Below are 15,729 nucleotides of genomic sequence, written 5' to 3'. Positions count from 1 at the left end.
TGTATCATTATTTTATGCTTTAACTATCTATTTTTTTTTAAATCGTGAAGAATTTTGACCCGATTCTATAAGTGTCTTTTGAATCCTTCTAAGGTTTTTTGAAAAACCTATATTTCTATGTCAGTCACTCAACTGGAGCTCAGTTAGTCTGTTCTTGAGAGACTACTATGTCAGTGGTGCTCAAACCTTTTCATGTGAAGGACCCCCAAAATGATATTTATTTGGCCATGGACCCCCATCTCAAAATACTTAGTTCCAGGGACCAACCAGAAGCAAAATTTGAGTTACAAATGTTCGCTTTGAAAATACATATAGTCAAAGATTTGCACACATTTTCATGACTTTTTCAAAAATAGCAGATCTATAGAAAATCATCAGTGTCAAATGCTCTGATACAGCATTGCCAGCAGTGGGATTTGATCCCATAACCTTTTGGTGAGTCAAGAGCTCCTCCAACTAAGCCACCTAATCACACATACTTTAGGTCCCAGTTCATATTTAAAGACATTTTGAGTCACCCATGCATATCTTTACAAAGAACTTTCCAAAGTGCTCCATCGTCAAACTACAGGTAGACAGGGTACAGCTCCCTCTGTGTTTTAAAGTGTTTTTTTCTCCTTTTCTATTATTCTAGCCTTGAAAACAAGAAGAAGAGAAAAAAAAGTAAATATTGAATAAGAGACGTGTCAAGAGAGCCTGAGAGGTAGTATAGTGGTCTAATGATTAGTTCTTTGCCTCAGAGGTGCCATGTTCAAAACCCAGTCTTCCCATAATAAAACTAGAAGCAGTGCTCTTCCGAGCACAGGTCTCCACCAGGCCACACAAATCGGCCTGTTATAGCGCCACCATGAGGCTGATTTAAAAAATGTGGGGCAGAGGTTCTGAATTAGCATCCAGGGAGTGTGTGTGCTCAGTTTGGCAGCGATCGGGCCAACGGCGCCGGAGATTAGCTGGTAACAACCAGGCCACACAAATCGGCCTGTTATAGCGCCACCATGAGGCTGATTTGAAAAATGTGGGGCAGAGGTTCTAGATTGGCATCCAGGGAGTGTGTGTGCTCAGTTTGGCAGCGATCGGGCCAACGGTGACTGAGATTAGCTGCTCACAAACTGCGAGGACGCACGGACGCACGCACGGACGGACGGACGGACGGACGGACGGACGGAGGGGAAAACATACTCTCCCTCAGCCTTCGGCTGGTGGAGACAATGATGCGCTACATTAGAATGTTCTATGCAAACATATACATAGGTAACTCAAAATCTCTTTTTGAATGCATTGGGCCCTTGTGTTTTCTGAGTCATGGTAGCTCTGTTGGAAAAGATCATGACTCATCATCAGAATGTCAGGGGATCGATTCCCAACACTGGCAACTCTACATCTGAGCAGTGGGCATTGATGGCTTTATTTCTCTCTCCTTTAAAAGGCCATTGTCATTGACAATGCATTGGGCGCTTAAAGTTAAATATTTCAAAAACTACAAATTATTTCAAAGTAAAAATCTCAAGAATACATGTCCACGGTAAAGTGGAATTTTTGAATTGTGAATCATGTTGTTCGGTTAAAGTATGTAGGAACAGCGAGGTGCCAAAGGTTTCAGATTTAAGTTTCAAAAGTTAAATATCTCCCAAACTACAAAACATTTCAAAGTAAAATCAAACATTAAAATTTAACCTTACTGTGGACTTGCATACCTTGAGACTTTTACTTTGAAATAATTTGTAGTTTTTTAAATATTTAACTTTAAGCACCCAATGCATTGTCAATGGAAAATTACAAACTTTGGCAAGCTACTAGAGCTACAAACGCACACCTAGAAACACCGTTCACACTTTATCGTGTTGAGCTTACGGTGGAAATGTTTGCCTGAAAATGAATATTTGAAATGTTTTATGGTTTTAGAGATATAAGCTTTATTCGGAAAATTAACATGGGGCTCAATGGCAGATTTGCGCGCCTAAAAAAAACACGTTCGCCTAGGAACTCCATTCATACTTTTTAGAATTCTCCTAACTGTGGACACACATACTTGAAAGTTTTACATTGAAATGTTTTGTACTTTTGGAGATATTTAATTTTAAAATCTTAAATCTGAAAACTCTGGCACCTCGCTGTTCCTACATACTTTAACCGAGCAACTTGATTCACAATTCAAAAATTCCACCTTACTGTGGACATGCATGCTTGAGATTTTTACTTTGAAATAATATGTCGTTTTTCAAATATTTAACTTTAAGCGCCCAATGCATTGTCAATGACGATGGACATTTAAAGGAGGGAAAAAGCAAACCATCAGTGTCAAATGCTCTGATATAGCATTGCCAGCATTGGGATTTGATCCCATAACTTTTTGGTGACAAGTCAAGAGCTCTTCCAACTAAGCCACCTAATCACACCTGCTTTAGGTCCCAGTTCATACTTAAAGACATTTTGAGTCACCCATGCATATCTTTACAAAGAACTTTCCAAAGTGCTCCATCGTCAAACTACAGGTAGACTGGGGTTTGAATATGGAACCTCTCTGCTGAAAGCCAGATCATCAGACCACTTTACTACCTGTCAGACACTCAGGGCACAGCTCCCTCTGTGTTTTAAAGTGTTTTATTTTTCTCCTTTTCTATTATTCTAGCCTTGAAAACAAGAAGAAGAGAAAAAAAAGTAAACTTTGAATAAGAGACGTGTCAAGAGAGCCTGAGAGGTAGTATAGTGGTCTAATGATTAGTTCTTTGCCTCAGAGGTGCCATGTTCAAATCCCAGTCTTCCCATAGTTCAATGATGCGCTACATTAGAATGTTCTATGCAAACATATACATAGGTAACTCAAAATCTCTTTTTGAATGCATTGGGCCCTTGTGTTTTCTGAGTCATGGTAGCTCTGTTGGAAAAGATCATGACTCATCATCAGAATATCAGGGGATCGATTCCCAACACTGGCAACTCTACATCTTGAGCAGTGGACATTGATGGCTTTATTTCTCTCTCCTTTAAAATGCCATTGTCATTGACAATGCATTGGGCGCTTAAAGTTAAATATTTCAAAAACTACAAATTATTTCAAAGTAAAAATCTCAAGAATACATGTCCACGGTAAGGTGGAATTTTTGAATTGTGAATCATGTTGTTCGGTTAAAGTATGTAGGAACAGTGAGGTGCCAAAGTTTTCAGATTTAAGTTTTAAAAGTTAAATATCTCCCAAACTACAAAACATTTCAAAGTAAAATCAAACATTAAAATTGAACCTTACTGTGGACTTGCATGCCTTGAGACTTTTACTTTGAAATAATTTGTAGTTTTTTAAATATTTAACTTTAAGCACCCAATGCATTGTCAATGGAAAATTACAAACTTTGGCAAGCTACTAGAGCTACAAACGTACACCTAGAAACACCGTTCACACTTTATCGTGTTGAGCTTACTGTGGAAATGTTTGCCTGAAAATGAATATTTGAAATGTTTTATGGTTTTAGAGATATAAGCTTTACAAAATTCGGAAAATTAACATGGGGCTCAATGGCAGATTTGCGCGCCTAAAAAAAACACGTTCGCCTAGGAACTCCATTCATACTTTTTAGAATTCTCCTAACTGTGGACACACATACTTGAAAGTTTTACATTGAAATGTTTTGTACTTTTGGAGATATTTAATTTTAAAATCTTAAATCTAAAAACTCTGGCACCTCGCTGTTCCTACATACTTTAACCGAGCAACTTGATTTACAATTCAAAAATTCCACCTTACTGTGGACATGCATGCTTGAGATTTTTACTTTGAAATAATATGTAGTTTTTCAAATATGTAACTTTAAGCGCCCAATGCATTGTCAATGACGATGGACATTTAAAGGAGGGAAAAAGCAAACCACAAGTGTCAAATGCTCTGATACAGTATTGCCAGCATTGGGATTTGATCCCATAATCTTTTAGTGATGAGTCAAGAGCTCTTCCAACTAAGCCACCTAATCACACATGCTTTAGGTCCCAGTTCATTTTCATTGACATTTTGAGTCACCCATGCATATCTTTACAAAGAACATTCCAAAGTGCTCCATGTCAAACTACAGGTAGACTGGGGTTTGAATATGGAACCTCTCTGCTGAAAGCCAGATCATCAGACCACTTTACTACCTGTCAGACACTCAGGGCACAGCTCCCTCTGTGTTTTAAAGTGTTTTTTTCTCCTTTTCTATTATTCTAGCCTTGAAAACAAGAAGAAGAGAAAAAAAAGGAAATGTTGAATAAGAGACGTGCCAAGAGTGCCTGAGAGGTAGTATAGTGTTCTAATGATTAGTTCTTTGCCTCAGAGGTGCCATGTTCAAATCCCAGTCTTCCCATAGTTCAATGATGCACTACATTAGAATTTTCTATGCAAACATATACATATAGGTAACTCAAAATCTCTTTTTGAATGCATTGGGCCCTTGTATTTTCCGAGTCATGTTAGCTCTGTTGGAAAAGATCATGACTCATCATCAGAAGGTCAGGGGATCGATTCCCAACACTGGAAACTACATCTGAGCAATGGAAATTGATGGCTTGATTTCTCTCTCCTTTAAAAGGCCATTGTCATTGACAATGCATTGGGCGCTTAAAGTTGAATATTTCAAAAACTACAAATTATTTCAAAGTAAAAATCTCAAGAATACATGTCCACGGTAAGGTGGAATTTTTGAATTGTGAATCATGTTGTTCGGTTAAAGTATGTAGTAACAGCGAGGTGCCAAAGTTTTCAGATATACGTTTTAAAAGTTAAATATCTCCCAAACTACAAAACATTTCAAAGTAAAATCACACATTAAAATTGAACCTTACTGTGGACTTGCATGCCTTGAGACTTTTACTTTGAAATAATTTGTAGTTTTTGAAATATTTAACTTTAAGCACCCAATGCATTGTCAATGGAAAATTACAAACTTTGGCAAGCTACTAGAGCTACAAACGTACACCTAGAAACACCGTTCACACTTTATCGTGTTGAGCTTACTGTGGAAATGTTTGCCTGAAAATGAATATTTGAAATGTTTTATGGTTTTAGAGATATAAGCTTTACAAATTTCGGAAAATTAACATGGGGCTCAATGGCAGATTTGCGCGCCTAAAAAAAACACGTTCGCCTAGGAACTCCATTCATACTTTTTAGAATTCTCCTAACTGTGGACACACATACTTGAAAGTTTTACTTTGAAATGTTTTGTACTTTTGGAGATATTTAATTTTAAAATCTTAAATCTGAAAACTCTGGCACCTCGCTGTTCCTACATACTTTAACCGAGCAACTTGATTCACAATTCAAAAATTCCATCTTACTGTGGACATGCATGCTTGAGATTTTTACTTTGAAATAATATGTCGTTTTTGAAATATTTAACTTTAAGCGCCCAATGCATTGTCAATGACGATGGACAAGGAGGGAAAAAGTAAACCATCAGTGTCAAATGCTCTGATACAGTATTGCCAGCATTGGGATTTGATCCCATAACCTTTTGGTGACGAGTCAAGAGCTCTTCCAACTAAGCCGCCTAATCACTCATACTTTTGGTCCCAGTTCATTCTCAAAGACATTTTGATTCACCCATGCATATCTTTACAAAGAACATTCCAAAGTGCTCCATCGTCAAACTACAGGTAGACTGGGGTTTGAATATGGAAACTCTCTGCTGAAAGCCAGATCATCAGACCACTTTACTAACTGTCAGACACTCAGGGTACAGCTCCCTCTGTGTTTTAAAGTGTTTTTTTTTCTCCTTTTCTATTATTCTAGCCTTGAAAACAAGAAGAAGAAAAAAAAAGTAAATGTTGAATAAAAGACGCGCCAAGAGAGCCTGAGAGATAGTATAGCGGTCTAATGATTAGTTCTTTGCCTCAGAGGTGCCATGTTCAAATCCCAGTCTTCCCATAGTTCAATGATGCACATTAGAATTTTCTATGCAAACATATACATAGGTAACTCAAAATCAATTTTTCAATGCATTGGGCCCTTGTATTTTCTGAGTCATGTTAGCTTTGTTGGAAAAGATCATGACTCATCATCAGAAGGTCAGGGGATCGAAACCCAATACTGGCAACTCTACATCTCTACGCATGGGCATTGATGGCTTGATTTCTCTCTCCTTTAAAAGGCCATTGTCATTGACAATGCATTGGGCGCTTAAAGTTAAATATTTCAAAAACTACAAATTGTGAATCATGTTGTTCGGTTAAAAGTATGTAGGAACAGCGAGGTGCCAAAGTTTTCAGATTTAAGTTTTAAAAGTTAAATATCTCCCAAACTACAAAACATTTCAAAGTAAAATTACATATTAAAATTTAACCTTACTGTGGGACTTGCATGCCTTGAGACTTTTACTTTGAAATAATTTGTAGTTTTTGAAATATTTAACTTTAAGCACCCAATGCATTGTCAATGGAAAATTTAAAACTTTGGCAAGCTACTAGAGCTACAAACGTACACCTAGAAACACCGTTCACACTTTATCGTGTTGAGCTTACTGTGGAAATGTTTGCCTGAAAATGAATATTTGAAATGTTTTATGGTTTTAGAGATACTAGAAGCGTCTAGTCGGCGCCCTGGCCAACTCGGGAACAATGTAAATAGGCCTTTAATGCAAACCCCATTATACCTGTTATCATAGGATCTGTTTTGACCATCTGTTTTGACCATCTGTTTGCGTGTGTCCATTTATGCCCATATATGGGGATATCTGTCTGTCTACGTCCATTTTATGTCCATATATGGAGATCTCTGTAGGACCCGTTTTGACCATCTGTTTGCCTGTGTCCATTTATGCCCATATATGGAGTTATCTGTCTGTCTGCGTCCATTTTATGCCCATATATGGAGATCTCTGTAGGACCTGTATTGACCATCTGTTTGCCTGTGTCCATTTATGCTCATATATGGAGATATCTGTATCTGTCTGTCTGCATCCATTTCATGCCCATATATGGAGTTCTCTGTATCTGTTTGTCTGTGTCCCTTTATGCCCATTATGGAGATCTTTGTATCTGTCTGTGCCTCCGACTGTGTTGCAGACACAGTGCTGGTTCCCCCTTTAATGCAAACCCCATTATACCTGTTGTCATAGGACCCGTTTTGACCATCTGTTTGCCTGTGTCCATTTATGCCCATATATGGAGATATCTGTATCTGTCTTTTTGCGTCCATTTTATGCCCATATATGGAGATCTTTGACCATCTGTTTGCCTGTGTCCATTTATGCTCATATATGGACATATCCGTATCTGTCTGTCTGCATCCATTTTATGCCCATAAATGGAGATCTATGCAGACACAGTGCCGGTTCCTGAAAACCCTGATGTCAGACATCAGAATCCGAACCTTTCGTGCTGGTTCCAGAAAATCGCGTATCGGATCGGGTCGAGGCCGGGCACTGCACTACCTGCTGTCGCGGGGAACGCGCGTGCCGAATTTGAAATAGGGAATGAATGCCCCACCCTTTAATGCAAACCCCATTATACCTGTTGTCATAAGAGCCGTTTTGACCATATGTTTGCCTGTGTCCTTTTATGCCCATATAGGAACATCAGAATACGTAACCATGGCATTTTTTGTTGACTCATATATGGAGATATCTGTCTGTCGGCATCAATTTTATGCCCATATATGGAGATCTGTGCAGACACAGTGCCAGTTCCAGAAAATCCTGATGTCAGAATCAGAATCCGAACCTTTCGTGCTGGTTCCAGAAAATTGTGTATCGGGTCGGGTCGAGGCTGGGCACTGCACTACCTGCTGCGGTGGGGAACGCGCGTGCCGAATTTGAAATAGGGAATGAACTGGCCTGGAATGGAACCTGGGACAACCAGGGGCTCTGGTTCCCCAGTGCCCCTCTGCAGTCCGAGGCCAAGGCACAATATGACGACTAGACTGTACATCCACTATCACTGCTGCCACCAAAACCGGAGCAGTGGTGGCCCAGAAGCCAAACCAGGAAAGGTTATCACTTTTCACAAGGTGTATGGGGTCCATTTTTGGCCCAAGGAATGTTTTTTGTGCAAAACAAATGCTTGCAATGGATTCAGAATAATTAAAAACACCTAGTTAGACCCCTCACATCCCACTTAAAGCATATCTTTGGGAGTGATTTTTTCCCTTATAGTAGTGTATAGTAAGTGAATGAGACCCTAGTTGTCAAACATTTTGCTAGGGATGTTGAATTTCAATCTTTTTAGATATGTTACTAGACACCTTTACGAACACATTGGTGAAGAAATTGTTTGGTAAGGAATTTATTCCCAGATTTGAGATGTATTCTGCCAATTTTCCCTGACTACCAATAGTTATCTCCGGGTGGTTTTGACTTGTTTTCTTGTATTTTAGCCTTAAAAATGTCAAAGTACTCTTGCATCAAACTGTAGGAGGACTGAGATAATTATGAACCTCTGCACTGAAAGTCTAATCTCCAGACCACTACACTATCTCTGTCTACAGGTTTTCCTTGGAGCTTTTGACTAATCCTTTTGGTATTATAACCTTGAAAATGTCATGTAACAGGACTTCAAGATTTGAACATGGAAACTCTGCGCCATTACAACATCTCTCACTGCAAGTGTATTCTGGTGCTTTTATGTAATTATTTTGTATTTTAACCTTGAAAATGTCAAAGCACTATTAGCAGGACTGAGATTTGAACATTTAGCCTCTGCACTGAGAATCTGATCTTTAGACAACTACTCTATCTCTCATTGCAGGTTGATGCGGGTGATTGAGTAAATCTTTTGTATTTTAACCTTGAAAATGACAAAGCACAAGAGCAATGTTTTATAGGAGGCCTTAGATTTGAACATGGAAATCCACCGCTGAGGGTCTGATCAGCACTATACCATCAGATAGTGAATTCACTAATTGTCACATAAAAGCTCAGATAGGTGTAATTTCTTTGCCTCCATCTACCACCCATGTGGATACAGCCTCTATTCGCCACCCATCTGGATGGCTTATTATATTCGTCATTGGACTCTCATGGATGTTCCTGCTAGTTTGCCGGTTCAAATCTCACTTAGGGTAGCCAAATTCCAATTTAACTTTTTTCATCACTTTAAGGTTAGGAATAATCTTAGGTTTTGGAATAATTTTACTGTCGTAAATGTCATGTTAGGGGAGGGTCAATCTTTTTATTCTTATGCTTGGGGAGGGTAATTATTCGGAGGGTAGGCATTTTATATCAGGGCTTATACATTTTCTCCAGTAGTATCCCTCTTTAAAAAACAACCCGTCCCTAACAACTATGGTATTTACTTTGCCTTATCAGACAATCACAAGAGACAGGCCTCCACCCAAAAAAAAAAAAAAAATCCTAGCCGCCTATAGAGAAAATAAGGCTTTATTGCATAATGAGCAAGTACGATAGCTTCATACATGTCTAGGGGAGAGAAAAAAAGGCTTGCACTGAAAAAGCATATACAAAACATCTGTACACAACATACTTTGAGAAAGGTATTCTTGATTTATGCCAAAAAGTGGGAGGGGCAAAAAAAATACCAGTGGAATGCAATGTGAGAAAATACTGCCACAAACAGAACAGAAGTGCAACAGAACACTTAATACAGTATGTCGAGAGAGGGTAAAGCTTATACTTATCTGATAATAGATATATATATATACACGGGAATATAAAAAAAAGCATGCATAGTTTATTATCTTGCGGTATTTTACGGGTACCAAGTCAAAAAAATAAAACATTCGTACACATTTTTTTCTGGCATGCCCATTATGTACATATATGTTACTTTGGACATGGCTGGCTTTGCATTACAATTCAGAGAAGTAAAAAATAAAGAGAGAGTGAGAGAGAGAGAGAGAGAGAGAGAGAGAGAGAGAGAGAGAGTGTTTAAACATACATACAAATTTTAAATCTACAGAATGCAGACATTTTGTAGATAGATGTAGGTGCATGATAATACTATATATAAAATCTAGTTTGTTTGGATCAGAGGATTATTGAAAATGGATGACTTTGAGGCGCAGGGACATGGATCACATAAATGCCTACAAACTGTGTCATTGGTCAGAAAAAGGCCGGCCTACAAATCTTGGTCAAGTAGTATCCTTCCAAAATACGGCCATTGGACAGTAAGGCAATTAATACTACACGTTAACTGTCATTACAAAAAGTCCCACTGTTAAAATGCCAATCATGGGACTTGCCCATTGGAAGTTAGTTTAGCAAAACATGTAAACACATTTCGAAAACATGTTGAGTCTTAACTTTATTAATTCTAATACGACTTTAAGGACATGCAGCAAGGAGGCTCCATGATATGTTTCATGGATCGGTTAAGGCACAATTACAGTGATGCCTTCCATGTCAACATCACTGTCAAGGAGGGTCAGAGAGCCTGTACAAAAACAAGTTGTCTATTTAATGCACTGGGCAACAGGAATGTATTACGATTCAATTTGTCTTAAAAAAATACTTGATCGGGCAATCAAGACTTAATGTTACTCAAAGCTCATTTGCTCTGGTATTAATAAAATAAAAGATGCACTCCTTTAGAAATTACAATGCTAATGACTCAAATAAATAACAAACAAAAAGGTGTTTTTCCTTCCAAAGCAAAACTCTATTTAAATGTTGAGGCAAATATTTGCTGTATTAATCAGTTAAATATCAAGAATTCTTTTTTTAAGAAAGGTATTAAATACTTTTTGTTTGGCAAACTCTTTCATAGTGAAATAGAAAATATATTTTGTAACACTGCTGCCATCTAGTGTTCACTGCAGCATATTGGCATTTTAATAAAGGCTTTCAATAGTGAAATGTTAATTCCATTCTTTCTTGAGAAATGTTCTATGCAGCAGTGGTTCATCCTAACATTGTTGTTCAGCTGATGTGGTTGTGTTCATTTTGAAGTGATACGGAACAAAAAGTTACCCTTCAAATATATATATAAAAAGAAAACGGGAAAAGAACTTTGAGAAAAGCCATCAGCCTATTGTACCGTTTCAACAATCGTTCGGTTTCCTCATTGGTCAGGAATGCTCTGGCTTGGACTGGCTAATGCTAACATCAAAATAAAGAGGAAGAGCATACACTACTCTGGATAAAGTCACGTTAATTTCTGTAGAGGCTCTTACACTGAACCTATTTTTCTTTTCCATTGAATTTGTATTCAATATTTGCTACAAATGCCTTTCAACAATGGACACATAAGGAATTTTGATCTTCTTTTTTTTCCAAAGGAGTTAAAATCCGAGGGGGAAACTGCAGCTCTTGACAGGGAGGCCCCTTCAGTTCAGATGAGGCGGGAGTTCTTGAGAAACTGGATGAGGACCTGGTAGACAAACTTGTACTGGGAGATGGTCTGCACCATAAGCATCCTCTGTTGCCTCAGGCCCGACAACATGGTGGGAACCTCCACTCCCTGGTGGAGACAAAGAACCAAGAAGGTTTTATTAGTCACTTTTACAAGTATACAAGCTAGGGGCGCAGACAGAACAGAGAAATAGGGCCTGGCAACATCAGGGTGGGCACAGGGGGGGGGGGGGGGGGGGGGGGACTCTTGCATGCAGAATTTCTGGATTATTTTGGTTTACGTCAGTAAATTATTAGGTTTCTTGGGGTAATAGGCAAAGCATTGAGCATTGAGTTCCCAGCTGAACTTCATCCCAACAACACATTTCCAAATATAAACTAACACTCCCCCTCCAAACACACAGTAGCCAACTGCTGCTAGTGTAAAAGATGCATTATCGGAGCGACAGTTGTAAAGTAATGTTCATTTATTCATATTAAGCAAGACGATGATCACACAAAAATCACAACAGAGAAGAGAAGAGAAGAGAAGAGAAGAGAAGAGAAGAGAAGAGAAAAAACAGAGGAAAAGGGGGTAAGTGAAGAAGGAGTTAAAACAATCTACAGAATTGTTAACACGTTTTAAAAAATAGATCTCTCCACTGACCTCGTTGTGCTCCAGGCAGCTGATCATGAGCTCGGTGAGGATCACCACTCCGGTGCGGCCCACCCCGGCACTACAGTGGACCACCACAGGAGGGTTGAGGCTCTTGGAGGTGTCCAGCATGGAGTTGGTGTGTCTCCTCACTGACTGGATCTCTTCTAGGTAGGCTGAGGCAGCAGAGGAGACGGGAAGATGAGAACACTAATAGTTCTGAACGATGAAGAGACTACTGGCTGAACGTGTTTAAAGGCGTGCTGATTTTACACATCAGAATCTGTTTACTCGTCGCGTGGAGTATGTTGTAGCATGTCCGATTACCCTAAGTGACGCCACTTTGGTAATTTCCTCTGCTTTCCATCGCTCACACTATATGCCTTAGTAAACAAGTAAAAAACACTGTAATACTCATAATGACGAATAGAAATTGCAATGTCCCCATGTGAGGTTGAAATCATTAAATCCTTTAGTGAAATCCTGTTTCTTCCCATTAAAACGTTCCTATAGGAAATTCACTTTCTTATTGGTTTTCCATACTTTGCTAGGTCATATTCCGGTTCTTCATGTCGTAAAATCGAGAATATTAAAGGTTGTGTTTTTTAAATGTGGACATGGTCAAACGTTGATTCCGAATTTAAGCTGGTTTCTACGTTGCATTGATAAAAGAATGTTCACAGGTGAGCTTCAAAAAGACATTAACCCAACAAAAAACACAAGTTAACAGAGGCACTATTGTTACTCTACAACTGTTTTTTGGCAGCGGTTGCAGAGCATGCTGTTCTTCCTGCCAACTTTCAAACACAAATATTTCCAGCATTATTAGTGCATATCAGTATCACTACAGCAGTGGTTCTCAAAGTCAAGGAACCTCAAATTGATTTTGGCTGCTGACAACCTTTTGAAAAGATGTAGCACCAGGGATCTCCATAAGAGACTCCATGTCAAGATGTGTCAACACTTTTCAAAAATAGCGCAAAAGATTAAACCGGGCTCAAGTGTATAAAACTGTACCTAAATGTTCAGGTACCCCTGGGGGTCCCCACACCACTGGTTGAAAACCAATGCTTTAGTGCATTGGTTCTGTGCATTAGTGTCAGTGTCAGGAGGGGGTCCTTGAGGAGGTTCCAGCCACGTGGTCCCCAGCTAAATGATAGAGAGTTGGTAACCAAATGGACCCCTATAGATCTTTAACTCTTGAGTGTAAAATGTCGTTCTTAAGTAGAGAATGTAGAAGAATTGTTATTCGATCAACGTTTGCCTGTTGTTGATGGTATCACATCAGTACAGCATGGAATTGTGGACAAAATCTTACCCAATGATAACAAAATATTCTAGGTTTAGGCTCTGAGAGGATGAATCTCATCAAATGGTGCTCAAATAAATAATGGGCCTTGATATGAAAAAGGTTGAAAACTAATGCACTGAAGCACCGACTAACAGACTCACTAATGTACCACATTAACTAATGGAAGTGGTCTGCCAGAGGTGAACGGCCGGGGGTCAGCCCTACTCACAGAGGAATCCCTGGACGTATTCGGGGCAGCCGTGCTCGGGCCAGTCGGTGTACTGCAGGTGCCACACCGTCCTCTCCTGGCCCGACAGGAGGTGCTTGACCTTCAGCCCCGTGGTGGCGTAGCAGCCCGAGTCGGTGCGGAACTTGGAGGTGACCTTGAACTTGCCGTGCGTGGCCGAGTTGTGCTTGGAGCCCAGCTTGGGCCAGTAGCGGTGGCTCTTTGGCCTGCCGCCCTCCTGCAATGATGGAGGGATGGAGGGATGGATGGAGGAGTGAAGAAACATGAAGTTAAATTAGAACGGGTACACATTATTGTGTATCATTATTTTACGCTTTAACTATTGAAAAATAGCAGATATACAAGCTCACAGCACGGCACCGAGTGCCACGCTGCGAGCTTGTAGATCTGCTATTTTTGACCCGATTCTATAAGTGTCTTTTGAATCCTTCTAAGATTTTTTGAAAAACCTATGTTTCTATGTCAGCAATCTGGCCAGCCATCGTCAAAGAAAAGGTCCTTTTCACTTAAACGGAGCTCAGTTGGTCTGTTCTTTGAGCGACTACTATGTCAGTGGTTCTAAAACCTTTTCATGTGAAGGACCCCCAAAATGATATATATTTGGCCGTGGACCCCCATCTCAAAATATCTAGTTCCAGGGACCCCCCAGAAGCAAAATTTGAATTACAAACGTTCGCTTTGAAAATACATATATTCAAAGATTTGCACACATTTTCATGACTTTTTCAAAAATAGCAGATCTACAAGCTCGCAGCGCGGCACTCTGTGCCACGCTGTGAGCTTGTATATCTGCTATTTTTCACTGGTTAAAGCGTTCAATAATTCTAACCCTAAATGGGTTAAGGCCTGGAGTATGCATCGTGTGTGGCAGTTGCAGTCTTACAGCGGCCACGTTTTGGGGCAAACACAGGTGTTCTGATTGGAGTAGCACATTAGTTCTATGCCAATCAAACAATTGAAACACCCGTGTTTGACCCAAAACATGACCGCTGTAGGATTACAATTGCTACACTCTATAGACAAATACATTTTAATAAACACTGAAACGCAAGCACACACACACACACACACACACACACACACACACACACACACACACACACACACACACACACACACACACACACACACACACACACACACACAGGGACAGAAACTCAGTCAAACAGAAACACGTGCGCTCTCGCATGCGCATACACACACACACACACAAATACAGAGTATCTGTCATCCTATTATTCACACACAGCCTAGACATATAACAGCTGTTGTCCAGTGAAAAATAGCCATGTCTGTGTCCATGCTCGTGCGTGTGAGCTTGTGTGTGTGTGTGTGTGTGTGTGTGTGTGTGTGTGTGTGTGTGTGTGTGTGTGTGTGTGTACCTCCTCGGCTGTAACCATGGCGATGACGTTGACCCCCTGTTCCCAGACCATCTGCCAGAAGTCTGCGCAGGTGTTGGCCAGCGGGCCCTGAGTGGCGATGTAGTGCCACTCCTCACCGCTGATTGTCACCTGGGAACGCGCACGCACGCACGCACGCGCACACACACACACACACACACACACACACACACACACACACACACACACACACACACACACACACACAGAGTGTTACAGAGTGCTTTAGAATCCTTTAGGAGCAAATCACAGAAACTGCAGTTCAAACAAGAATCTGCCTACATGCACACAGGGAAATAGTCGCTCACAGGAGAACAAACCTGAAACAGATTTAAATCCATAAAACCAATGTTTAAAATGATCAGAAATACAAATCGTTGCTGTCGGGTGGAAACCTTGTATGTCCAAAACTGTTAAAATAGTGAAAATAGACGATCTACAAGCACAAAACAGGCGTTGTGTGCTTTCACTAGTTGTGTGCTACAGTCTTGTATGTTGAAGCAGGACTTTACTTTACGAGAGAAACATACACATTTGAAACTTGGGAGATACGAGGTTTCTGCCCGACAGTGATGAAATACATTTGTGAACTGCTCATTGTGCCAAAAAAACAACAATACGTTTATCCGCCACAAGAGGGCAGTATTAACATCTACAGTATCTTTCCTACTGTAGCAGCAACTACACCATCCTCCCTTATCTTATCATGCTGACGCCCTTCTCTCTCTCCACTCTTCAGACAGAACCACAGGCCCACACGCAGCAGTACCAGAGAAACCCTGCTCCGTGTGTGTGTGTGTGTGTGTGTGTGTGTGTGTGTGTGTGTGTGTGTGTGTGTGTGTGTGTTGTGCACCTCGCTTCGCCCATAATGAGACGCGCTGGAA

General features: G+C 40.1%; 1 protein-coding gene across 1 annotated transcript in view; it reads right to left on the bottom strand.

Annotated features, from left to right (window-relative positions):
- Positions 1 to 10,865: 10,865 nt before the first annotated feature.
- The window catches only part of LOC308301287 (tyrosine-protein phosphatase non-receptor type 14-like), a gene marked incomplete at its 5' end in the record, with an annotated part of 52,801 nt that continues 47,937 nt past the window's right edge, over positions 10,866 to 15,729 (bottom strand). The window contains 4 exons of the mRNA XM_080745215.1: positions 10,866 to 11,382; positions 11,920 to 12,083; positions 13,428 to 13,662; positions 14,828 to 14,956. Coding sequence (XP_080601341.1) covers positions 11,254 to 11,382; positions 11,920 to 12,083; positions 13,428 to 13,662; positions 14,828 to 14,956 — 657 coding nt within the window. The 3' untranslated portion in view covers positions 10,866 to 11,253. The remainder of the gene's footprint in view (positions 11,383 to 11,919; positions 12,084 to 13,427; positions 13,663 to 14,827; positions 14,957 to 15,729) is intronic.

This window comes from Nannobrachium achirus (assembly GCF_963921795.1).
Source record: "Nannobrachium achirus genome assembly, chromosome: 16".
NCBI lineage: Eukaryota > Metazoa > Chordata > Actinopteri > Myctophiformes > Myctophidae > Nannobrachium > Nannobrachium achirus.
The sequence above is the reverse complement of the archived record's forward strand: the minus strand, read 5'-3'. Positions and strand labels throughout refer to the sequence as shown.